This window comes from Balearica regulorum, chromosome Z (assembly GCF_011004875.1).
Source record: "Balearica regulorum gibbericeps isolate bBalReg1 chromosome Z, bBalReg1.pri, whole genome shotgun sequence".
NCBI lineage: Eukaryota > Metazoa > Chordata > Aves > Gruiformes > Gruidae > Balearica > Balearica regulorum.
This window is the reverse complement of record NC_046220.1, coordinates 59,791,703-59,818,920: the sequence shown is the minus strand read 5'-3', so window position 1 is coordinate 59,818,920 and position 27,218 is coordinate 59,791,703. Positions and strand designations below refer to the sequence as shown.

The 27,218-nt window shown below is 38.2% G+C and overlaps 2 protein-coding genes across 5 annotated transcripts in view; one reads left to right on the top strand and one right to left on the bottom strand.

Moving 5' to 3' along the window:
• The window catches only part of POLK (DNA polymerase kappa), a 36,799-nt gene extending 18,623 nt beyond the window's left edge, over positions 1-18,176 (bottom strand). The window contains exons 1-3 of one of the 3 annotated variants that reach the window (XM_075741182.1): positions 18,056-18,176; positions 6,887-7,063; positions 4,569-4,688 (exon numbers count right to left, since the gene is read on the bottom strand). In XM_075741182.1, coding sequence (XP_075597297.1) covers positions 4,569-4,688; positions 6,887-7,021 — 255 coding nt within the window. In that variant the 5' untranslated portion in view covers positions 7,022-7,063; positions 18,056-18,176. Of the gene's footprint in view, positions 1-4,568; positions 4,689-6,886; positions 7,064-10,782; positions 11,108-17,443; positions 17,747-18,055 lie in introns of those variants that run through there. The other 2 variants (XM_075741183.1, XM_075741180.1) reach the window with 2 other exon arrangements.
• Positions 18,177-18,327: 151 nt separating this feature from the next.
• CERT1 (ceramide transporter 1) overlaps positions 18,328-27,218 on the top strand; it is an 81,842-nt gene continuing 72,951 nt past the window's right edge. Inside the window, exons 1-2 of one of the 2 annotated variants that reach the window (XM_075741188.1) lie at positions 18,328-18,801; positions 22,344-22,478. In XM_075741188.1, coding sequence (XP_075597303.1) covers positions 18,706-18,801; positions 22,344-22,478 — 231 coding nt within the window. In that variant the 5' untranslated portion in view covers positions 18,328-18,705. The remainder of the gene's footprint in view (positions 18,802-22,343; positions 22,479-27,218) is intronic. The other variant, XM_075741187.1, reaches the window with a different exon arrangement.

The following is a 27,218-nucleotide window of genomic DNA, read 5'->3' as shown; positions in this document are numbered from 1 at the left end:
AAAGTTTACGTGCAATTTCATGGTTACTTGAAGACAGTTTCTCTCTTTTTTGCCCTCGACAGAGCTACTTAATAAAAAACATTAAAATCTTATGCAAAAACCCATCTCTGGAGCTGAAGACACTTAAGCCAAGGCAAGTGGCTATGAATGTTCTAACTATATTGCTGAGTAATGATTTACAAAGTCTTTTCTGTTTTGTTCCAAGCTAATTTGAGAGATGAAAGGCTAGAATAGGGCCTCAAACTAGCCTATTCCATACAGAAGAGCACAGTATACTCTCTGAATCTGAGAAAACTGGTTTAGACAAATTAAAAGCAAAAGGGGAAAGCCATTCAAACAACAACAAAAAAAAGTGAAAAATTTACATTATTTTCATTATGCAACTAATTCAGCAAGGGTTAAAGTTACACTAAAATAATGAAAAGCATCCTTGTTTTGAACTATACATATAATTTTTAGGTTACTCTCAAATTCAAATGGCTTAATTAATACTGTCAATTGCTCCTCTAGTTACGTAATTTCTATATTTCAATTTATCACATTTATAACAAACTTTTTGCTTTTTCTCCCCAAATATATTTCTAACATGAAAATCACTTATCAGCTAACACATGCATCTAAGGAATGAAGTACAATTACATTAAACTAACTGGAAATACAAAAAGCTAACTCTTCAGCAAAAGCAACTGATAAACTAATATGCCAAGACAAAACACATCCAGACATACTCAGAGAATTCTGGGCACCTACAAATGTTTCCTTAGTAAGATACAGAAAGTTATGGAATAGTTCCTTAAATGCAAGCCAGGTTGACAAGTTTTTAATAGCTGCTTTCAATTTTCCTTTGAAGATAAAAAGAGATACTTTTTTATTTCTAAGCTAGATGAAAAAAACTACTAAAAAGTACAAACTGTAATTAGAAGTTTAATCTTACTTATAGTGGCTTTTAGACAATTTAATGAGTAACTTCTCATTCTTTCTTATCCCATGATGCAAAATACAAGTTTTATCAAAGTAAGACAGAAAAGATTATGCAAAAACCTCTTTTACATTTGTACAAGCACCTCACAAGGTGAAGAGATTAACAAACAGTGATACTATTCTAAGAAAATAGTAACTATTTACAGAATAAACATTTGGGATAAAATCCACATGGATAAAAATAGCAAACTCAGTACAGCAGTCTGCAAATCTGTATGTAGCTGGATAGTTTTAAAAATCATAGAATCATCGAATGGTTTGGGTTGGAAGGGACCTCAAAGATCATCTAGTTCCAACCCCCCTGCCATGGGCAGGGACACCCTCCACTAGACCAGGTTGCCCAAAGCCTCATCCAACCTGGCCTTGAACACTTCCAGGGATGGGGCATCCACAACCTCTCTGGGCAACCTGGTCCAGTGCCTCACCACCCTCACAGTAAAGAATTTCTAACATCTAATCTAAATCGACCCTCCTTCAGCTTAAACCCATCACTCCTTGTCCTGTCACTACACTCCCTGATAAACAGTCCCTCACCATCCTTCCTGTAGGCCCCCTTTAGATACTGGTAAGCCACAATTAGATCTCCCAGGAGCTGCCTTTTCTTCAGGCTGAACAATCCCTAGTCTCTCAGCCTTTATTAATAAAATATTATGTCAAGCAATTCCACTCTAGGTTGTTAGGGTAATCTCAGTCTGTTACAGAAAAGTTTTTAAAAATTAAGAATTACATGAAACTGGTCAGAATACAATTTCCCTTAAAAGACAAAAATGACATTCATTAGGAAAACTTCAAACTACCTTTCACATTTCCGATTATTAAAAAAAAAAAAGGAAGAAAACCCAAAGCAATATTTGTACAGGGAAATGGCAGTTTTAAGAAGATTTACAAGTACTTTCTAATCTCTGATATTTGTAAAATCAATGGTGTAAGTGCCTTTCTAAGGAAATCTGTAAAAATATGAGAAATACTCTTCACAAATTCCCTGGCATACACACACTCTAGTGGTGAGAAAGACAGCGTTACATTGCAGATTCTACATTTTATTTCTTTTACTGTTTGCACCATGCAACCAGGATTTTGTCCAACAAATCTAGTAAGTGAGGGGGTTTTTATTTTTTTTACATTACAGCACTTACACTTAGGAAGTCATATCTGAGCCTCTAACCATCCTACAAACTTGCCTTGATCTGCTGATGAGAACTTGCAGCATTCATAGAAATAAATATATGGATACATTTCTAATTCTGGAGTACTTCCCACTTACAAATTTGAGGAGAATAAATTCTCTCATGGTATATCAGAAGGTAGTACTAAGAAGAGTTAAAGAACTTGATAGCCAACAACAATAAAGAAGTAAAGCAGGTAACGAGAGCTGACTATATCCATATCTGAAGACATAAAGAAGCTTATTAACACACAGCACATATTAAGAAAACCAAATAGGACAAACAAGACTTGCAAAGTTAAAGGTGGAAATAATGGCCTGGGGAAGAGCAGCTGGCAGGTGAGTGAAAGGAAGAGACATTTAGGATATCAGACACAGATAAAGACTGGCTAGGCCAGGAGACTGGGGACTTCAGTGGAGACGCTGGGGGCATAGACAAGCACTGCTTTGGAAAGAGGATTGATGGTAATCTGGGGATGTGGGACAAGAAAAGGAAAATTCAGGATAGGATAAATTAAAAGAAAGGAGAGGAGAGAGCTGAAGGGTCAGAACTTGTGATGAAGAAATGAGGGCAACCACAATCATGAACCAGAGCTTATCTGCATACAGAGGATGGAACCAAAATCCAAGATTTTGATATGTTTTTGTAACAGCAAAGATCTAAAATTAGCCAGCAAAAAAATGTGCATGTTATCCCCCTCTAATGACAGTTCTCATGCAGTATGACAGCTGACTTAACAGTTACTCCATTGGAAATAAAGACAACTGCTATTTGAGCAAGTGGCATAAAGATTTCAAACATGGGGTTTGAACCTCAGGTCCGCATAGGACCCACATGAAAAAATTCTCTCTTTTTTGAAGCTTTTCTTCTCCAGAAAGGGATTTTCATACCAACCATTAACAGTAAATAACATTATGTTGCATGATCAAAGAATCAAGTTCAGAAAAAGACAGCATGAGCAATTCAAATTTATTGGCTTTCACTATATACTCTTTAATTACATAACCATATCCTAATTTCATAGGATGTGTCATTAATGTAATTCATTTTATAAGAAAGATGATTCTCTGTAAAATAAGAAGTTCTGTGGTGAAGGACATATTTTTTCACAATTGACTTAAAAGCTACCCAAAAAACCAAACAAAAAACCCCACAACCTGGACAAGAAGAGACATAACTGATCCACGTTAAAGATTAACTAAAACCAGTTCAGGCATACAGGCTTATAACAAACTTTTCAGAGGTGTTCAATAATTGCAAGCTTTTCTGGGCACAAATTTGAGACACTGGCATCCAATTTACAGAAGTGATTTGCAAATCTGCAATGAACAAAAAAAGATTATACACCAAAGCTCAGGATCTATAATGCTCACAATGGCATTCAAAATTAATGGATGTGTTTAATCTTCATGTGCTTCAGCTCCTTGTCTACAAAACAAAAATATCACCCTACTTTACTGGAGTACTGCAAGAATAATTTAAAGAATTCATACTATGTGGCGTACAACATAGAAAAGCCTATGAGGAAGTCAGTAATTCTGCATTCAAAGCTGGATTAGACTAGTGTACAACAAATAAAGCTTGGGGCCACCCATTGAACAATGAGGACAACAGTAAATATTGAATAATTGCCCACTCAGTGAACACTATCTGCACTGTGCACTGAATGAAGCAGGAATCCTGTTAGGGAAAAATAGCAAGCAATCATGTAATTAAAGATTGAATCTCAGTACAAAAGAAAAAGGAAAGGAATTAAGCTTCTACAAGCAACTTTAATTCTGTCACGCCTAAGAAAGTTTAGCATGCAACCTTGGTGCCATTGTTTTCTTTTAACAACCTTTCATACACAATAATACTTTGAATCTTATTATCTATCATAAGCATTTGAAAAGAGAAATAGCCTCTTCATCTTTCTAGTTCAGGCCACTTGTATTTCTTGTGACAGCTTGCCATGATGATTTTTTCATTAATTAGTATAAATAAGTATAAATATATCCAGAAGTGTTGACAACTGTGATCCCCTCATCCCATTGCAGGCCACTGAACACAAACAAACATATACTATAAAAACAGAAAGTAAACTCAAGACTGATATGATACTTATTAACAAGGTATTTAACAAAACTTTTACATAAACCGTAATGACATTCCTTTAAACTGATCAGACTTAGAAGAACAGGCATTACTTTGCCTCATTTTACTCATTTAGAGAACACTTTGGAGTGATTTTACAATCTATTCTTCTAGCAAGTTTTTATTAAGATTACATCATCAAAACATTGTGTACTTTTTACTTGCATGACATAACATCAAAATGGTAGTTAACATTGCATTAAGTTCTGGTGAAAAGCACAATAAACTAAAATGCGCCAAAATTTATCATTCACCTTTTACTCCAAAAAGTCTTTACAAGCTTAGTACCTGCAGCTGTGCTTTCAAGAGCTGTTGTGTTGTAATTTTCTCTTTTAGCTGCATCATTTTTTCAATTCGTTGGTTAACTTGCTGATCTTTTTTAACTTCATTTTCATAAAATCTAGAACCCTGGAAGAAAATTGTAAAAACACTAAGGTTTTTATTTGTCTTCTCCTATAAACAACCATATTTGATCTTTAAATACAGAAAATGTAAAACACAGTAATGTTTTCTAATGTATACTTTGAATTTTCATATAAATGATACCCAAAATAGACCAGTAGTGCTTTACATCTCTCTCCTCAACCAACATAAATATATTTCTCCTTCCCTGATCCTCTATACTCAGATCTGTATATAAGGGACTATTTAGAGAACTTACTATGTTTACCTGTTCTAACACTTGACAACAAAAATTCCAAAATAGTAGATAAAAGTCAAATCATTCTTTGCAATATCTCCAAGATAAGGAGTATAAAACAAAAAACAAACAAAAAAAGAGAAATAAATAAAAATTTAAGCATTTTGCCAGACTTTCCTATAGTTTAATCTACATGGAAATAAATAATGACATTGTAAAAAGACAACAATCATGTACTGAACATATGACGTCCCTTCCTGACTCATTACAAAGACAAGAGGGCACATATTAAATAGAAATAGAAAACAGAAAAATTCAAAACCAGGAAATAAAATACTTTTCTTGCAACATTTGCTTAGCTTACAAGAGAAGTAATGTTTGCAGGAAGAGGTAATGTCTTTTATTGAACCACCTGATAAAATCTGCAAAAGTGGACAAATTTTTAGATCTAAGCCTCTGACTACCAAACTGTCACTGGTGCCAGGAATTCATAGTCAAATAACAATCAGGCATTTATATAAAAAGTAAAAATATCCACTTTTATAATAATGATAAAAAGGATGAATGGCAAGACTGTAACATGTCCTATCATTGCTTAGAAGAAATCTACTTAGAAGAAATTAGCATGTGTTTTCTTTTAATGTCAGACATGCATTTCATCTTTTCTCCCCTCTGCAATTAAACATGACTTGTTGAGACTCACTGAAAGAAATAAGTACTGAAATACTGGTGTTGGGAGCAACACAATACTTAGGATTGTTATTAAGCTGGGTTTTTTTTTTTAAGTCTCTTGCAGTATTTCATAGTGGAAAAGCCGCAAAATTTTGTTGCAATACAATTGTGGGTAGTGTTTGTAGGTGTAATTTTAAAGGCTAAAGAAAAGCTTAAGAAAAAAACTCAGGACTTCTTTTCAGATTTCTCAAGCTATACCTGGTATTTATATTCTCTTGCTTTTTTTGACAGAAATATATTCTAATACATAGATGCCTGTATACCAGTTTTGAAAGCCTGTTTTCCAGTCCATTCTATTTAATGCCACGAAATGAAACAGTAAATATTCTGACAAAATAATTTATCTAAATATCATTATTAGGGATATGTCTGACAAAGCGCTAAGTTTTCAAGAAAGAGTGAATAGACTAAGTAGAACAAACATCTAATGAATAAGGGACTTGATAGCATATAAAGTATCATCAAAATGAAAATGCAAGCAAAAAAAGTTTGCCAAATAAGATCTGTTTGTGGTATCTTTTCTGCTTCCCCCACCCCTGCAGTTTACCACAGAGCAATAGTAGTCAACACAGAATTCATGAGCAAAATATCAAGCACATAACCTAGAGCCAAATGAAATACACATTTGTGCAAGGAAAAATAAGAAAATCCAGAGTTGCTCAAATAAAGTGTTATCCCCACACAGTTCTACATTAAGACTCTCCAATAACAAGAGGACTAGTATTTCAGTGCTTTGTAGATTTGTGGGGTCCTCTGTGGATCTTTGGTACAAAGTTGCGTGCTACTGGCCACCTCTCTTGAATACAGAGAAGACGGTGAAGAAGACATGCAGTAAGCACAAAGAAATTCTACTGTAAGTACTAGAAAAACCCGATTACATCAAATCCATCAGTTACAGGAAGATAACCAAGAGGTAGATCTGCTTGGCTGATTAACGATGGGGTGGGCAAAAGCAATAGAAAAGGGGAAAACAAGAGGCCTAAGGAAGATGAAACCTTCACAATTACCTCTGGAGAACGCTGTGATATTTATGTACCGCTTTGGGTAAAAAGGGAGCACCTATAAGGATGTACTCAGTTGCTAAGGCCCTCCACTTCCTCCCCACACATGCATTTCTTCTTAGAAGCTGCCCTCCATTTACACATGTGAGGGATAAAATTCAGGGAAGGGAGGAAGAGGGCTTTATGATACTGGACAACAGATAAAGCACCACAAAAAGAGTAATCAAACCAACCTTGGTAGCTTCCATGATGATTTTATTGATTTTCTCTTTATCCAAACCTTGCATTCCAGCTTTGTTATCATTGAGGCCCATTCTAAGTAGAACATCATTGCAAGAGCTGTTACCAACTTTTTTCATGTCTTCCATAGCACTTCCTGAAAACAAGTATCTCTTTTTAAGACTTAATACCTGAAAAAAAGAATTTAAAAAATACATTTGTTTCTAAGTTCCAGCTGAACAATAATAAAAAAAAGGAATTCATTTTCTGTATTTATTGAATAAGCATTTTATACTTCTTCAGAAAACAACATACTTATCACAAATATGAAGGCTTGTATTCCTGTAAAATGGCTGACCAGCAATGCTCACCACATATGGCCACCTGTAAGTCTATCAGTGCTTGGAGACAATAAGATCTTCCTTTTTTATTAACTTAAAAATATACTCTTTTTAAGAGCTCCCTTACAGAGGTAATTGAGCACCAACAACTTCAGGTAAAGGCTAGTACCTTACACGTGCTCATGAGATTTATGACTGTATGTTATCCTGTCAGATGAAACAACACTGCCTTAAACACACAATACTGCTCATTAGATTATTACATTAAAAGAAAAGAAATGGAATTATTTAAGTTGCAGAAAACCATTGTTCATTTAATCCTCATTCCTGCTTGAGACAAGCCATAGAATCTTTAACCAGTAATTTCTAGCTCAAATTCAAACCTTTTGTTTGTGTTAAAGCTCATCTTTTAGAAACAGATGGCTTCAATTAAGTTTTGAATAAAACCCTATTGTTTAATTCAGGGTAAAATTAAGGCATTCTTTTTTCCATTAATTTGTAGAGCCATGGCATCCAACTAATAGAACTTATCAAGCCTTTACTACTTAATTACTGCCATCAGTAATTTCTTACGCATGCAGATACTTCTGATATGTGAACTTCCCACATCTTCCCTTGTTGCTTATGAAAGCGAATAGCTGAATCCTTTAACAGGCTCTAATTACATGGTAAATTATCTTGTTATTAAATTGAGCTTAAAAAACTAAAGAAAACTAATTTTACCTTCTGTAGCATAAACTTATAGTCTTATTTTTGCCAGATTAAAACAAGCAGAATCCAAGTGTGATACTGGTATAAATTACTTAACATGTATTTATTACTGGAAAAGCATACAGAAAGAATGTCTTCCTACTCCAAGTTGCTGACTCATAAGCTTTACTCTCATGCAGGAAGCACATTCACTCCTAAACCTCCCCTTCAAACTGCTCCCCGTGACAGTAGCCCTTCCTGTATGGAGAAGCCACACCCTTCAGGCACATACAGCAGCTCTATGAACAACCACAAATTACACAAATCTAAGACTGTTAAATTTTTTCTTTAAATGTCACTTTCCCACTCCAGGACTTAAGTGGGCCTCATTAGCAGCCAAACTGAAGGAGGTCATTATGTATTTTTGTATTTAGAGATGAATTTTTGCCATTAAAGGACCACATGGGTGACTTTAAAATTAATGGTGGCAATGTTCATATTTTCCTGAAGATCTTCTCCTGAAACATACTAGCAAACTGAAGTCAAGATATTAAAGAAAGGCATCTTTAAAAACATGTTCTGACAAAAATATCCCACTTCTAATAAAATTCTATTAATTCAGATTATTATTTATGATGTCTTCTGAAGATGCAAGATCAGTGTGCTGATTTTGCCTGAGAGAGAGTTAATTTTCTTCATAGTAGCTGGTATGGGGCTGTGTTTTGGATTTGTGCTGAAAACAGTGTTGATAATACAGGAATGTTTTCACTACTGCTGAGCAGTGCTTACACAGTGCCAGGCCTCTTCTGCTTCTCACCCCACCCAACCAGTGAGTAGGCTGTGGATGCACAAGAAGGTGGGAGGGGACACAGCTGGGACAGCTGACCCCAGCTGACCAAAGGGATATTCCATACCATATGACATCACACTCAGCATATAAAGCTGGGGGAAGAAGAAGGAACGGGGTGGGGAGTTCAGAGTGATGGTGTTTGTCCTCCCAAGTAACCATTACAGGTGATGGAGCCCTGCGTCCTGGAGATGGCTGAACACCTGCCTGTGATGAGAAGTAGTAAATGAATTCCTTGTTTTGCTTTGCTTGTGCATGGCTTTTGCTTTACTTATTAAACTGTCTATATCTCAACCTACAAGTTTTCTCACTTTCACCCTTCTGATTCTCTCCCCCATTCTGCTGGGGGGCAGTGAGTGAATGGCTGTGTGGGGCGTAGCTGCAGGCTGGGGCAAAACCACCATCATCAGCCAAGTAATGCTGTGTTTATCTCCAGCTTGTTGTATTTCAAGGAACAGAAGGTGAGGTACAGACCAGAACTCTTCTCTTAACCCTTTAGTAGCAGTTGAGCTACTATGACGGCAACTAGGAATGGGAGTGACTTCATAGCTCTTATGTGTATCTATCAAATAAAACACCATGATGATGAATATTTTCATAATTTTTTCACCTAGAGTAGAAAAATCTCTTACAGTTAACATACATATTTACCAGGTTTGCTAGACTTCAATCGAAGGAAAAAGCATTGCATCCCACACAACATTCCAAGTTTCATCTCAAGCTCATAAGCACCCCTGTATCAATTAGCTCCACAATAATTCCATTGTTACTGGCAATCTCTGGTAAGTTACGGGCACAATTCCCAATAAATATTTTCCTCAAGGTAAATGCCCCTCCACTATTCCCCTTGTTCTTTTATCACTCTTTCCCTCAACTCAACTTCTTGAGTTGGAATGAACACAAGATTGCTTCCATTTCCTATTCCAGTCTTTGCAACATTTTTAGCTGTTCCTTAATTCCTGAAAGCGTCCCTAGCACATACAACTCTTCCCCCCACCCACCCCCATTCAGATCATTCTTAAAGGATCAGTTTTATAGCAGAAGCTTTAAACACTAATTCATGTCAGTCAAAAGCCTCCTCTATCACAGTTATATATCCAGCGAGAAAAGAAATTATCATGATGACACCAGTGATGGAAAAAACATTTGTCTTTCAAAAAGTCTCATGAATGGTGGTCTCCTGATGTGTTTTATCTTTACAGCTTCTTGTCTGGAACAAATACATTGCTGGTACCAAATCATAAAGTGTATAAATATCAAATAATACCTTACTTGGAATTAAGAAGAAAATATTTATTTGAGGACATGACATTAGTCTTCTACCAAAGATTAAAGGTGTACAGAAGAGAAAATGTGAATAACAACTGATACAATTTTCAGCATCTAAACAGAACCTAAAGATTATCTTGGTTACAGATTAACATGCCTGAAAAAAAATATGCAAAACCCTGAGCCTACTGAAATGAATCACAAAAGCTACAATAAGGCAACCTGATCTAGTGAGAGTGTCCCTGCCCACGGCAGGTGGGGTAGAACTAAATGATCCTTAAGGTCCCTTCCAATCCAAACCATTCTATGATTCTATGATATAGCACTGGCAGATAAAACCAGTGGATCATCTCAGATAGACAAAATGAAAATGTAAATATTTAAAGGAAACATAGGAGAAGCACAGTTTGAAACAGTATGCAAATGCAAAAAAAATGTCAGCATAGAAACTGGTAAGGACAAGTAATAACTGTTTTAATGGTAAATTGACATAGAGACAACATTTAGCTTGTGGTGACACAATTTCATAAATTTTTTGCTACAACTACTAAGAAAAAGTAGGTAGAGGTTTAGAATCACTTAAACACTAACTCAGGACCGTCTAGGCAGAGTGACATATTTTTGGCATGCTGTCACCTCAATAAACTGCTGCAAGACTGAGCTGTTTGCTCTAACACGACACGTTAAATCTTTCTCAGCATCGTACTAAGTAAGGTGTGAAATCAGAGAAGTCTGTGAAGGCAGTCTACAATTAAATACTAACCTATTATTCCTGTGATTTGGGAATGGAAGGGAGCAGGAGAAGCATCCATAAGTGGAGAAAGCAAATTTCCAATTGCTGCTGGAAGGACTTCTAAAGGTAAAGAGGAAGACTTCACCAGTGGAAGTCAACAATTAATACAAAACAAAAAAGTGGAGAGGAACCACAGAATAGTATTACTGTGTGAGAAGCTTTGTTAGTAACCTGGGATGCTTACAAGTGGAAAAAGACCACTAATAAAGCCTCTATCAAGCTCTTCCAGGAGCAGGCACAGAATCTCAACTGAACCAGCCAGACAGGGTTATATAGTATACAACAGTTGGCCTTTTACTGATAGCGTTAATGACCTAGAAATAGTAGGACTGGAAAATGACACCAGTATGGAAAAGCTTGAAAAAGAATTTATTTACATACTGAATTATAATTTGATGCACGAAAATTGTGTACCAGTCCTCAAAGAAAATCAAATTCTGACATCTTTGCTACCACAGATGCTCATGCCAATAATGAGATGCAAAGAAGTTACTATGATACACAACTGACTACTTCCTCCAGAGCTCAAAAGCTAAATGTAGGAATCAAGACATATTTTACAGATGTAAAGGACCATTTTTTACACCCTAATTGCCCCAAGTAAGTCTCCGCAGTGTGTAAAAAAGCACTGATGTCAGAAATAGCAACACAATTGTTAAAGACCTTTCTACGCAATTTTCTAATTATTATTTTTAGGAGGGCTAAAACCAGGATCTAAATTAAATAGTTGCTTTAATTTCAGTAAAACTCATAAAAGCCTCCAATAACATTTCATCAAAATCTGACATCTCATTTATTGTAGTATGAGCCCAAAATAAACTTCCCATTTTCCCTAGATTAAAATGTTTTAAAGATTCCTTTATTTAAATTCTTCTATTCTTACTTTAGCAAGAAGAAAACAAAATTACAACAGCTAACTTCACATACAGATGTAGAGAATGGATGAAGGGTTAGCTTCAGAAGTCTTGTGATTACATAGGCTGCAGCAGAAGAAAATCAATATTACTCAATTTCAATGACAAGGTCAAGATGTTAATAGAAGTTTTGTAAAAGCACTGAAAGTACAATAAACAATTAACAAAGTTAGGACTTATTTCATCCACTTTTGACCACAAAGGATCACTTCTCAGGCTTTTGGCTAAAATCCAGTGTGGTGTAGTATGGATCACTCTATGTTCAAAAGAGAAATGCCTCTGAATTTAGCAGTATACCAAAAACATCTAAGAGAAGAAAAAGACAGAAAAAAACATCCTTTCAAATAACAACATACACACATGAGATCCCTGGGCTTTTTTTTTTTTTTTTCTCTTCTGAAAACTTTACAAATGACCCATTATCAAATATTACTAAAGTCTGGAGCACTCAGTGCAAGTGTGAGATGGAAAAATTTCTTCCATAAAACAATTATTAAAATAATCACATCCAGGTAGAAAACGGTTGTGAATAATATGAAACTCCTACAACACTTCACAAGTGTTCATAAGATCCTCAAAAGTCAAATATGAAACACCCAGCTTTAACATATCTTCAGTATAAGGGTAATTCAGTAGTTTAAGACTCTAAAAGAGGCAATTTCAGTTACTTCAAAAAATACACTTGTCATAAAACTTTGCTGGGCCACCACCTCACCATAATACACACTTAAGCCAACAAAAAACCTCATAAGCCAATACAAGCAACATAAACGAAAATAAGCAAGCTGGTTAAGTATGTGAGAATGCTACCAAAAAAAAAGTTACTAATAACTATTCTTTGCAGTCACTTTATTTTATATTGAGATGGAATTAAGCGCAGTACTTTAAGCAGCTTCCTCTACCAAAAACCATAAACTAATGAGCAGTTACTGATCTACAGCTCAGACAGGAACCTCCTACTCACCCATATGCAAAAACTTTTGGTTTATATAAATGTAAAATATAAAATATACTCCAAAGAGTACTCATGTATAAAGTTATACACCTACTGAATCAAAGGATAAGAAATCAAGTCATTCTGAAAAAAACAAACAAAACCTAACAAAAACTGTTTTGACAAGAGGTGCGTAAAGCTGTTAAACTCCACCGTAAGTGAACAGGGATAATCTTGGGCAGAAGTGAACTAAAGATTGTACTAAAGATTATACTTCACAAGTAGGCATGAAATACTTTATCTACTTCATTACTTTTTGCCAAACATTGAAGAATACTTGAAGAACAAAGAATTGAAGAGTGAAGCCAAGCAGACTGATTCAAGAGTAACTCTCAATCCCAACCCTTCAAATGTCTCCCTTGCACTGGAAATTATTACAACTGGAAACCACTCACAGGCCACCTTTAAACAAAGCCTCTGGGTACCACTGAAATACTACTATAAGTAATAAATGAGACTATATGAGACCTTCCCAATAAGACTAGAACTCATCTAAATCAACGTTTATAATGGACACCACTTTTTTTTAACTCAAATTGCTACTTAAGATTGAACGGGTGGCCACATAGCTATACTTCTTATTCCACTCACTGCACAGAAATATCCTCCTTTAGTCCGCACATGAAACTGTTCGAGTCACCATCACTAAAGAACTAAAACCCACCTAACCCACCTTGGTATAGAAATTCATGTACCAATAGTCAGGTCACTTGAACAACGGTTTTCCCACACATGCATTGCTTTATTTCTTGAATTTCTAAGACAAGAAAAAATATACATTCAACATCTATGAAAACTCAACCCCACTAGATTATTTTTTTACATTTCTGAAAATCAAAAAGGTTATACTACAAACTTCAGTAGCACATTTGATTTCATACTACTTAATTTATCCATTACATGGATAAGGATTTAATCCCAAAACAGCAGCATTACATTACATACTTTCCAACAAGAAGTGCACCTGTCTTTTCTGAGTATTTATTTGGCAAGGAAACATTCTAGCTGACAGGATCAAATTTAACAAACTCCTTAACTCTCATTTCCTTGTAAAAACATGTTCCTCCAATAATGATTTAAGTATTAGCTGCTCTAAAGTCTCTCCTTCTCAGCAGGATAAACCACCAACAAACAAAGACATGTGCAAGCAAGCACATCAGACTGTTCTTCTGAACTATGTGCTCAATTCTTTTCAGCCACAGGGGGTTTGATATTTACTAGAGCCCTGGTTTCCGAATAGCCCCGAGAAGAGGGCTCCTGTCAGTTTTAATCCTGTAGTGATTTACAAGAAAAGAACTGGCAGGAGGAACTGCAAAACAGTGTTACTAGCATTTAACACACACAGTGCTAACCACCTAAGTTCCCTGCTAGTGCGTTCAAAACTGCTGTTTCACTATTCTCTCTCTCTCAATATATAATAAAATCTAGTTCCCTAGAAAATGGAATCTTCTAAAAAAAGATGCAAATGTTTTTACAAATGGAATAAGCCAAGGTACGTGGTAAGTTAATAGTGAACAGAAAATCAGGCCAGTATTCGTGGAAGCGAAAATTCCAAGTGTCCAAGCTGACACAGCTGAATAGGACTATTTTTCAAGTAGCAGCTGACTCAGCATTTTACAAAAACATAGATCACATACAAGCACCTAGAATTAGCCTTCAAAAAACAAAGCCCTAGAATCATGTCTTTTCTGAACTCACTAGCTTTAAGATATAACAAATTACAGACAATTCAATCCTTTTAAAAAGTAAATAATTCACAGTACAAAGTAAACAGCAAATAGAGACTGCTTCTGACAATGTCCAAAATTAAATGTCAAAATACGTATTTTATGCCATTCATCAAACTGTTTGAATAGTTTGCCACTTATACAAAGAGTGATGCCAGTGAAACAAGTGGAATGCTCATCCCCTATTAATTTACTGCAGGCAAGATACAGTATGATTCTGTTGTAAATCCTGCTTTCAGCTTCTCTGTCTAAAAAACCTCATGTCTTTAAAACTTCAAAGCTTAATCAAAGGGCAAAGAACTGTCGTATCTTCTTCTGTCTCTATTCAGCATTTTACAAGACCTTTTAAGCTGAAAGATTTATCTCAAGTTTCTAACCAAGTTTTCCTAGCACTTAGATTACTAAAACCAAATATTTTAGCAGTTTAATGCATACAGAAAATAATGAACTGCACTATTATTAACAACATCCATCAGTAAAAACTACACCAGCAGTGGTGTAGTTATCTGCAACCTCCTTTCTACAGATGTGTTTATTGACAATATATTAATAAATAGCAGTAATCTTTTGTTTACTTTTTTTACTTAGAAGAAAAACCCTAATACAGTGATTAACAGAGACCACAAGTGTTTTAGAAAAAATTATCTTAATCATTTATCTCCCAGACTCTGGACTATTAGGCAATATGCTGTGGCATAAACAAAGCTCCTTCAAGGATCCTCCTAAGAAAAACAGTCTTAAATTTAAGAACAAACATAACCATGTTTATACACTAGTGGTGAATGTGTTTTAATAACACACAATGAACACACTAAACCAGAAGGTACAATAGTGGAAATAAGAGATATAAACAAGGAGAAGAAAAAAAATCAGGTATTTATAAAGTTACCCATTTTATGATGTTTACAACTGACATCTTTAGAAGTAAAACTCAAAAAAAATTTTTATATTACAAGTAGTATATAAGCAATACAGAACAAGAGTATCTGTTCCACTATTCTAACAAAGGTATTCTAACTATTTCCAGTTCAAACAGTAATTTGTAAACTTCTCACAATCTCTAAAACACTAGAAGGGGCACAGATTGAGTACTGGGGCTTGTGATGAAAGAACAAACACAGCAGTGACGCGCAAAATAAAGGTCCAGTGGAAAAGCCATAGAAAGAGGTACAGAGGTGTGAGTGGTCTACATCAGCATATCAGTTTGATCATCTCCATTTCCCATGCTCTGGTTTGCATCCCAGATCGGTCTTGGAGCAGGCAAACCAGATTATCTTCTAAGTAAACTAAACTGGAAGACTGTGCTTTCAAAACACACCTGATGCATTACAATTGCTAATGCAGGTGTCCTCCATGGGACTAGACTAGTGCTAGTCTGAAGAAACAGCTCTTAAAGCATATATAAGTTGAATTAACTTCAGGCCCTCAGACCTAAACCCTTCCTTTACAAGCCTACTCCCACTGCACCATGTTTGTGCTAATGTAGACATGGCCTGATCTCATTAAGACTAATAGCAAGTTACATATCAAGAAGAGGGTCACAACATTAGAAAGAAGAGTTCATTTACATAAGTTATTCACAACCCCAGTATACCTTTTAGAAGAATATAAGCCGGTGACATTATGGAAAAAAATAAGACATATTAGGAGGATGTGGCAGATGTAAAAATATCTATTAGTTATCACAGACAAAGCATTACATGAAAAGTTGAAAAGGCAAAACTTTCAGCATCCAGTATTTAATCATTTAAAGTTTGCTTATAAAATATTAGCTAGAATTAATAATTAACAAATATTCTAACAAGGATGAGTATGTTTGTTAAACAACCTGAAAGAATGTCTACCCACAGCATTTTTAACACTTGTTTGAGCCAATAAGGAAAGGAAAAGGAAAAGGAAAAGACTTCTGGAACTACGTGAATAGTTCTAGACCAAAAGCATGACAGCGTGTGGCTATGTAGTACCTATCACTGCCACTGCCAAAAAGATTTGCTCAGACATGTCTCTCCACCTCTTGCTCTCAATCAGGACAAAGAAAGAAGTTCATTCAGAGTTTAGTGGGGAAACCATGACTGGCTTTACAAGTGATATTACTTAATTTCATCAACATAATTTATAGTTCTTCTCTAAAGTATTCTCATACATATCAATACATACAAAAGTCAGGCACTCTGCTTGCTTAGCAGATGCAATACATTGCACCAGACACTAAGAAAAAAAAATTTGCTTGGTTTCCTTCCAAACAGCTGGTGAATCAAAATACGTAGTTTCTCAACAACATTTTATATATTAGAAAATTGTCTAAAATAGCACCCACAGTAGACTCACATAAAATTTTTTCTATGTGTTCCAGTGATTACACAAATATTAAGATGCCTGTGACTGGTCCTTATTTCTAATTGTTTAAGACAATGATGCTGCTTTACCAATCACTCTCAGTGCTGCATTCATTGTAAATATCTTCATAGCAGAGACTTCGAGCTGGTACTAGTATTATTTAGCTTTTAGCTGCTACATATATAAAGAATGCATATAAATAGCTGTATCAATGCTAAGAGCTCTCTCAAAAAAATAATAAACCCTCAATGGAAACTTTCAAGCAGCACAACATGGAAAAATTACACAACGATGTGTCATAAGGAGGAAGTCAGAGAAAATACAACTGTTCAGCATTGCTCTTGCAATATAACCAGAAGTGTGTGTTCCAAAATTGACCAACACTATTTAACATACTTTTTTTTGTTTTAAGAAATCACGAGAAAGGAGATGAGCCAGCACAAATCCCAAGTCCTTCTCAACCCACTACATCTGTTCATAAATTATGGAGTGACATGTTCAACTGCCTTTTTTTTCTTTCCTTTCTGCAAATACTTCTCCACCAATAAATATCGGCAAGTATATATATATATGTCAGACGGAAGCGTTAAGAAAAAAATTATAATTTCGTTCCCTAAAGTGCGAAAATATCAGAGAAATAAAAGACTGGACACCGCTACCTCGCAGCTGACAGAGACTGCTGACCGCCACTTTCCGCTCTGCTCATCACACGCCTTCGGGCACAGCCAGTGAAGCAGAACGAAAGCGGGCGGAGCAGAGGCGCCCCATCGGCCGGGAAGGAGCGGGCTGCCGAACCCATCCGCGGCCGCACACCGCGCGTAACGGCGATCGCCGCCACCCGCAGGGCGAGGGCCTCAGCGCCCTCTTCGCCCCGCGGCCTCGGGGAGAGGCGCAGGTGGCCGCCAGCCCTGCGCGGGCGGCAGAGACCCGCTACCTGCGGCGAGACGACCCACCCTCCCCTCAAGACTCACCCGGGAACCGGCAGCACCTCCCGCCCCTTCCTGCGCCTCCACGGCCACCATTTTTGTTAAGGGAAAGGTTTGGCGCTCACATTCCCCCCCCCCCCCCCCCCCCCCGCCCCGCCGAGTCCCGCCGGGTTGAGGCTGGGAAGACAAGGCCACATCTCTCACACTAGAAAGCAAGCAGGGCCGGAGAGACGCTTCACCTCACTACAGAAATAGCCTTTCCTCACCCCACAAAAAATAAAGCAAACATCGCCCTAAGCAGCACCGCTGCCCTCGCCCGACGGCAGCAGGAGCGGAGTTCCCCACCTCATCAGGGGCACGGAGGCGTAACCCGCCGGTAGCGCCACAGAAACGACGAAGGCAAGATGGCGGCTACCCGCCGACGGGAGGGAGAAGGCCGCCGCGGCGGACTACAGCTCCCAGCATGCCGTGCTGCCCCAGCGAGCACCAGAAACTACCTTTCCCGAGAGGCAACGTTGCCTGGGCTTCCCGCCTTGTGGGGAAAGACTACAACTCCCGTCAGGCGCCGGCATGGCCCGGCCAGCCGGGCTAGGAGGGAGGGTGTGGGGCGGAGCTGGTAAATAGTGGCACAGCACAGCCGCTTCGCGTAAGATGGCGGCGGCGGCGGCAGCAGGAGCGGCGGGACTCTGAGCCGGGTGCGCGGCTGGCGGACGCGCGCTCGCTCGCTCGCTCCTCCTCCTTCTCCTCCCCCCCCCCTCAGCACCTCTATGTTGTGGCTCTTACCACGGGCGGGGGCCGCGGAGCTACGGTGAGGGGAAGCCCAAGCCTGCGTGCCTGGGGACCGGCCGGCGCTGGTGGCACCCGTCGGTGCGGAGCGGTGCCGCTCAGGTAGAGCCCGCCGCTCCCGTCCCTTCGGCAGGAGGAGGCTGAGGCTGCTGTGGGTGGGGGCCGTTTCGGCTCTTCCCTGCTCGGCGGTGGCTGCGGCTCGGGTCTCCATGTCGGACAACCAGAGCTGGAATTCCTCCGGCTCCGAGGAGGACCCCGAGACCGAACTCGGGCTGCCTGTTGAGCTCTGCGGGGTGCTCAGCAAGGTAAGCCGCCTCTCCCCCGCCCCGCGGCCTCTCGCTTCCCCGCTTCGCGGCTGGGCGCAGGCTCTTAGCCCCGTCCGCCTGTCTGCTGTCCGCTCTGGAGGATCAGGCCGAGGCTCCCGGCGCCGGTGGAGGGGCCTGGTGGGGGGGCTGGGAAGCTCCGCGGGAGGCGCTGGCACGGCCGGGGCAGTTGCCACCTGACGGCAGGGAGCCTGCCAGGCAGCCGCTGCGGCGCCCGGCGCCAGCCGCCCGCGCCCCCTCCCTCAGCCGCGGGCACTGGCACATCCCTGCCGCCGGGGCCTCTGCGCAGCTGCCGCCTGCCCATCCCCACCCGGTGAGGAAGCCCTTTCTCAGGGGAGAACCGCAGGCGCGTCTTCAGCGCGGCCAGACAGCTGGGGGAGGCGCCGCTGTCGCCCGGCCCGGGTGTCCCTGTCGTCCGCTGGCTGCCCGGCGTGAGGTTCCGGAGAGCCGGGCTCGGGAGGAGGTGGCCGGGTGCTCCGGGGGAGGGCGTCTCCCCCGCGCCTCAGGCTCCCGGTCGAGCCGGCGGCGGGCCCCCGTGCGGGCCGGAGCCGCGGCACCCCGGGAGCTCCCGAAGGCAGACGCAGCCCGTGGTCGCTCTCCAGGAGCGGGCAGCGGAGCGGCACAGCCTTTAGTCCAAGTAACAAAACAGGGCAATAAAATACTCCTGCAGCAGTAGATACGGGTGGTGGAGCAGAAGATAATGGCACTAAAGCTTGTTTCCCTTTTAAAAAGAAACATAATTTTTGCCTTTTTTATCACTGAAAAGAAGATGACTTGCAAGTATGTGTCAGGTGATACTGGGAAATTTTATTTTTAGAAGTACTTTGAAGTTGAATCACTAAGTTTGAATGCACATTTACTTTTTTATTGCAGAAAGTACCTTCAGAATAATGTTGAAATATCTTTAGAATTAAAGCACTGCCTTTTGAAATTTTTTTCCTGCCGTACATCATAAGGCTGGACACAAGCCAGTGTAGGATGCACAGGTCACAGAGATCATAAACTGGCTTTGAATGCTGAGAAAACAGCCATAATGGGGCTAGTACTCTGCTTTTTGTGAGGGGCTAGGTGAACTCCTTCCAGCCTGAAAATGTTTCTAACCCTAGAGATGAGAGAAATGGTTAGGCGAAAAGAAGGGTCTCGGCTTTCATTTGTAAGATCTTGTCGTCTAATAGTGGATGGGAGAGGGAGAAGATGAGGCGGATGTGAGATGTTACAGCAGTTAAAATGTGAGGGTTTGCTCAGTGTAGTTTTATTGGGGTTTTTCCACTGCAAAGTTTTCCTTTAATTAGATGCGCCCATCATTAGAAACTTTAATATTTGTGGGATGTAATTGATTTTCATGTTGGCAAATTAAATATTAAGCCTAGGTGCTGTTTCTTACTGGTGTAGCACGTGAAGCCATGGCTTCTGACATTCTGTGGCTTAGGTATGTGCAAACTTTTTATTTTCTGGATGATTATGCTGGCTGTAGCTGACGCTGCTGTTCCTGTGAGAACATGGGATGTAATCTGAATAGTCAAGAATGGTGAAACCTGTTGCAGTAAATATGCTTGAGGGATAAGTTTACCTTTTGTTAGTTGCTGCTTTGGTAATACTTGAGACAAACTAATCAATGAAATGGTAGTATACTGAACTTTCTACTCAGGAAATATTTATTTTTAATTAACTTATTGTGTATAATTAAATCCTAAAGCAATAAAAGTAGACTGCAGTTCTCTGTGTGCTTAGTAGTGTTTCAGTTCTTTTGCCCTTCATTAAAGAGAGAACCTTTGAAGGAAACAGAGTAATTTGGTAAAAGAAGCTTATTAGAAGTACATCCTGCTGGTTTCAGAATTCTAGGCAGTTTTCCATTTTATTTCGTGCTAACAATTTTACGGTGGATATGAAGAAAGAACTTCAATGTGGAAGAGCCTTTCTTGGAGCACAAGAATCTAGATGCTTGAAAAACAAGTGGTCTTTCCTTTTCCAAAACCTTGTTTCTACCCAGTGTACTTTAAGGAGTCCTTCAATTCATGGCACATTTTGATTGCAACAGCAAGCGTTGATTGCAACAGCAAATGCAAGATTGACTGCTATATTTGTCTCACTTAACTCTGTCAAAGAAGGAAAGGTGCTTTCCTCCCTGTCCCTTGCTCTTTTGCCCAAGATAACTTTGGACTTTGCCTTTCACATCTGGGAGGAGTTGGGAACACGAGATACAGGAAAAGAGGGAGGCAGGAAATAATATACCTCCATGACCACTTGTGCTACCAGTTCGTGTACTGAGCACAGCTGAGACTTTCTTTAGAAATACTGAACTTAGCAAGGCAATGTATTTAAGAGATCAAAAAGGGCTTTATCTTTGGAGAGCAAATCAAGGTCTTACCTACATTTCAAAATTGTTAAGAATTTCTCAGCTATAGAATTTGTTTTCCTTAGATCTCCTCTTGTAATTACTAGAGTAAACATGTAGTTATGGAGCATGTATTAACCAATACATGTAGTTGGTCATATATTACAAAATGATGAATAATGGTTACTTATATGCTAAAAAAGCTTGTTTCTCAGAGCTTTTTGTCAAAGTACGGTTGTCCTGATCAAATAAATGCTTGCATGATAAAGCTATTTTTGATGCTTTTGTTTCCATTTTTATCTAATTTATAATTTTTGCACTGTGATTGAAGACCAAGCCTCAATGTATAGTCAGAGTTACAGAACATCCCTGATGCTCTATCAGTGTTGCATGATTCTACAAAGTGCAGTTGGGAAGATGTTGCAAATACAAGATTAATAACCAGAACTCTTAGTCAGTTCTTAGTAGATCTCTGTAGGATGAATCCAGGACTTGTTCCTAGAATATCAGTTTCATTCCATGTCTGACTGTGGAGTCCTTAGAAGAATCTGAGTAACAGAAGTATGATTGCATGTCTCCTGATAAGCAAGTATCTTCTTAATGAGACAGTGGTTAGGAATTAAAACCTAAAACAATATTTATGGGTAATACTAAATTGGTAAAGAACTGATTACTCTAGGCACTACAATAGTTGCATACTGTACTGTAGGATAATGGCATGCTTGTATGTATATGAAGAGAACTAGATACTTCAGTAAAATCATTTTGTAGACATTAACTTTTATATTAAATTATTTCATGTTCCACTTAAGTTTGGCTTTTGGTCTAACTTCAGATTTTAAATCAGGTGGATAAACTCACCTTAGTGATTAAGTTTGATTTATTTTTTTTTTCCTTCTCTGCCCCTTTCCTCGATTTGTGTCATCAGTATGTTTATTACCTTTATTTTAACTGGCCTTGACAATGCAGTTGCAATCAAGACATATTATCTTATTGTTCATTTGAAGCAACTGGGTTTTGGTACCTTTAGGAGTTTGTAAAATTATTTTAGGAGCTCTGAGCAGAATTAGGAGGAACTTCTAAAAATAAGTTGCTTTCTTCTTCTGGTGCTTGAAAGCTTGAGAAAATATCAGCCACTGTGTGTTGTTGTTGTTTTCCTATTAGCTGATTGTTGGAATTTTTTTTCCAGTGGACCAACTACATTCATGGGTGGCAGGATCGATGGGTAGTTCTGAAAAGCAACACACTCAGTTATTACAAGTCTGAAGATGAAACAGAGTATGGCTGCAGAGGCTCTATCTGTCTGAGCAAGGCTGTGATTACAGTAAGTGCTATTTCATTATTGCCATCTTATCATGTATTGAGGTGTTACATATTTGTAGGCTAATGTCTGGTGAAAGCAAATATGGGTATGGCAAATTCTATGATGTCATCTGTTAAGAAAGTTAGTGATACCAGTGGAACGCTGTGAAGCAGGGCAAGGACTTCCTAATAAGAAAACAAGATGTTCTCATTTGCAGCTGCAGTAAGCAGCTTTTCACATCTTACATTAGAAGTTTCTGTGGGTAGGGATGCAGTTTGGCTCTGGAGTCTACAAAGTTTTTCCAGGGGTCAGCCTAAGACCCCAGATCAAATTCCCAAAGGAGGTACCATCCATCACAGTCTTCACATTTTGCACTTGAGAGAGAGGGTAGTAGTTCTTTGACTGTACTGTCTGAACATGACTCTGTAGAATGTTTCCAAAAGAAAATGGTCTACCACATGCTTCTTCCTGTGAACAAGTTAGTGTGGTGCTGGTTTTGTCTAATGTTAAAAGATCTGGTATTACACTAGTAAGAATAAAGAGCCTACATATAAATGAAATATCAAAAAAGATGAATTGGCCTTTTTTATGTATTAATTATGGATTTGTTATGACTATGTATTAATGATATATATTAGTTATGACTAATGCTTGCCAAAAAGCATGCTGTAGGTTTTCTGTGTTAGATAGTTAGATAGTCCAATTATGTGATTTAGGGAAAAAGTAGCTGGACTTGTATAACACACAAGTTCCTAGAGTAGTAGTGTTAAATTCTAGTATTTATGTTCTTATTCCAGTGAATGTGGTTTTTTTTTCAAACTGAATTAAGAATGACAGATGAGAAGTTTTCTTTCTTACTAACATTCAGTTTACAAATAGGATTTTAGTAAATGCATCTTGGTTTGAAAATAAAGACTGGATTGGATTGATTGCATCAACTGTATGCATTTTGGAAAAAAGCTTGGAAGAAAAAGCAACTTTTACATTTAGACCTCTGACAGGTATTACAGTCATCTAAAAATTAAAACAGATTGTGTCATTTATTTTAAATTTTTTTTTAAACTGTTTAAACTTTTAAAGCTTGCTCAAGATTTGACTTAAAAAATATGGTGCACAACAACAGTTTCTAGGAATTGTGGCTTAAGTTAACTTTTGAAAGTCTGTAGTAGTACCGGCCTCTGATCAGGACTTCCAAAAAGGTCTCAGGTTCGCTAGCAAGAGGCTTAACATGCCAACCAGGCAGAGACACAAAGGTGGTGGCAAGGAGCCAGCACTAGCAAGGTGTCTGGGAGCACGCTGTAGAGCACATCTCAGCAGCCTGAATTCCATTTGTGGTGGGAAAGTGGGAGATTATAGTGATGCTGCTATTGCTGCTGGAATGTTTTGGTACATTGCACTTTGTGAAGGGAAGTTGGCGAGCTTATCTTCTGACTAAGAAATGTGTAACACTGGAACTTCTCACAGATAGCTTTTTTCCTCTTCTATCTGGCACTTGTTACATCTGGTAACTTGAATCATCGTGTTCTTTTCAGTTCTTGAGCTTCTTGAGTATGTTGAGAAAGAAACTATGGAGTTAAAGAAGGAATAAAAAGTGGGCACAGTTCTAAAAGTTAATCTGGTATTTTAGTTGTTCCATTTTTATTCAGGCTTAGGCTTTGAGAGTGGTATTTGACAGTTTAATTGCTTGATTGTGGTTTGAGATGGCATCTCTGAAATCTAGTAAACTTAATTATTTGTAGCTGCAGTTAAAGTGATTGTTGTGTAAGTGTAAGAGGCTCAGGAATACTATTGGATGAATTCATGTGTCTAGGATATAGAAATTTACTTTTGAAACTGTCATGTGATTATGTTCTCTCTTATTTTTCAGAAGTTATTCTTCTAAGCCAGAGTTTTAGCATGAATGAGTCTGGTTTGATAGTTACTTGGTAGCAAATTGAATATTTGAAAACCTGTGTTTTCAATAGAAAATTAATTATGCACAAAGATAAATGTTTAAAATATACTTCCTGAAGTACGCAGTTAATCTTTACTTTCATGTCCTTGTAATGTCTTGCTAACTATAAGCTTACTAGCGTGTATTTAAATGCACAGGAGAACACCAATAGCTGATAAAATAAATGTTGAGATGATAATGTGTAAAAACTACTTTTGCCATAAGTGGAACTTTACCGTATATCTTGTGATTACTTTGCTAGATAGGGGAAGTCAGGTTTCTTACTGGTTTAATGTTCAGTTACACTGATTTGATGTGTTTGGGATCTTAATCTTGAATATTTTTCATCAATCTTTCACTATACTGGAAGTTTAATTTTCCTTGATCTTGCTGATCCAGAGTCAGGCATAGTGACTACCTATCTCCTAGGTGTGTTTCAAAAAGTTCTTCTTAATACAAAGCAGGACATGAGTGGTATGAAGTGCTGTTGATGGCTGTAATGTTTCCTTGTAGGAAAGGGTGATTGGATTTTCATGAAGCTTTCTTTTAGGCATTCAGATTAGATATGCACATTTGGATGCAACGGGGAATGTAATGATTTTCTGTGTGTGATTAATGCTACTAGTAGTATAGAATGTCCACAGTGATTTATGAGCATAAATTTGGAAAGCTGCTGTCACTGAGTAGTCTTACTGTACTTCCAGCAATGAAGATCAGCATAAGAATAAGCATAGTATTGAGACATGAATGCTGTATTCAGAAAGGTGCAGCCACTTCTGCTCTTGTTTTATGATTCCTATCACACTGGGCAGAGATTGATAGATAATTCTACAGGGATATTTTATAAGATGACACTTGTGTCTCCCCTTTATTTGATGAGAGGAAGACTTGTTAAATTAGCTTGTTAAAATATCTTCTTTAGTGTTTCAAGTGTAGGATTATAATGTCATCCCTCCAAAACAGGTAGGTTCCTGTGACAGTAGTCTTTAATTGAATGAAAAAGATGGGGTCTGTTTGGACTCCTTGATATATTAACCACTGGGACTGAAAAGAGCTGATTTTTCTGGAATAGGGGACTAAGGAATTAGTATTTATTGTATACTCACTGGATTACATCAAGTAATGAACTGTCAAGAACTGGCCATGTGAATTAAGTTATGGGGGAGGACAGTGAAAATCAATACATGATGCTGAGTTGCTTTTAGCTGCATGAGGAAAAACACCTCAAAGATGTTTAATTTTTTTATAACAGAGTGGAGGCTTGAACTCAAGTTAAAAGTTCTCCTATGTGGTCAAGGGATGCGAAGAAATTATGGGTATCATTAAAGTTCATATATATACAGATTTAAGCTTTGTTATATTAATCTAGCCTGGACATTCTAAAATACTGCTGTAGCTGGTTGTCAAAAACAGATGGCGTTTATTAAAGATACCCTTCATTACTTTAAAGCTTTATAGTTATTTCATTCCTAAAGTCAAACTTTCAATGGGGACTTCTGTGTACAGGGTTAGGAATGGATGTTGATGGCAGTCCTATAGTGGTGGATCTGTGGGATTCATCTTTGGAGTTGGAAGGTCTAGAGCCTGTCTTCAAAAGAACGACCAGAAGTGCAGCTGGAAGTCCAACTTGAGGCAAACTAGCCTTTCAGCTTGTACTGTCTTTGCCTTGATTTCTGTGTCTGTTCTGATAGTGCCATCGCTGCTTTTTTTTTTATGAGTAACTTCCACTAACTCGTGCAGTCACAGCAAGTTGTATCAACAATAACATGGTATGCATAGAAAAACTTAAACTGGAAGGGAATTCTTGAGATCATCTGCTGTGCTCCCCCCCTGCCTCCTTTCAGGCAGTCTCACAGAAAGGCCAGCACTAATTTAATCCTGGTGGTAATTTATATTAATAGATTTTCAAACCTATTTAGAAGTTCTTAACAACAAAGTGTTTATCTCATGAGTTCTAGGATTTTTCCAGAAAGGATTTGACTGGTCAAGATAGCTCTTCTGCATGGATCCGTATGGAGGATCTTGAAAAATACTTAGAGAAATGTTGTGCGTGATAAATTTTAAGAATGCTTAAATTCAGCCATGTGTGAACTTTGTATTTTTTGTCACTAGAGGTGACTACCTGTACGTGAAGAGTTCCAAAAGCTTACATTCCAAATTAACCTTCAGCTTTTCTTCAGATATGTTTCATACTTGCTATCTTGTTTTAAGTGTTTAGTCTTCATCTTCCTTTCTGAATATAGTACTGATCTAGAAAAACGTATTGATTTCTAATTTGGTAGCTTAAACAAGATGCCAGAACTGTGATGCAATGATTTTCCTTGGTTTTGGTTATACTATGATGATGCATGCTCATGTCAAAATCTTAATGGAAACATACTATTGGTTATTAGTATTTTTTTTAGAATGCTTTTTTATTTTGTTGTAAAGAGACATTTAGACAGTTCTGTGGAAATGCCTGGACCAGGATTAAGCAATAAATTCAGTTTGTATAATGGAGATATTTTCAGTAAGCTAGGTTGTTGGGGTTTTTTTTCCCAGAAACAGTAATTAGAAAGCACAGTTGCTTAATGAAGGTGGTAGTGATGTTTTATATTAATATACAAGTTGTAAGCCATTCCCCTTCAGAATGGACTTATGAAAGGGTAGATTTTTGAGTATTTATTGTGAATATCTGGAGCTCAGGACAGGCAGGAAGATAGAAAACTGAAATCTGACTGAGGCAGCTTAGTGAATTGTCTTAGCTTTTTTCCTAAATAACAATAAATTGCTATTGTGAAGAACTTAATAAATATTCATGTTATAAATTAGGGCTGGTGTAAATGTGT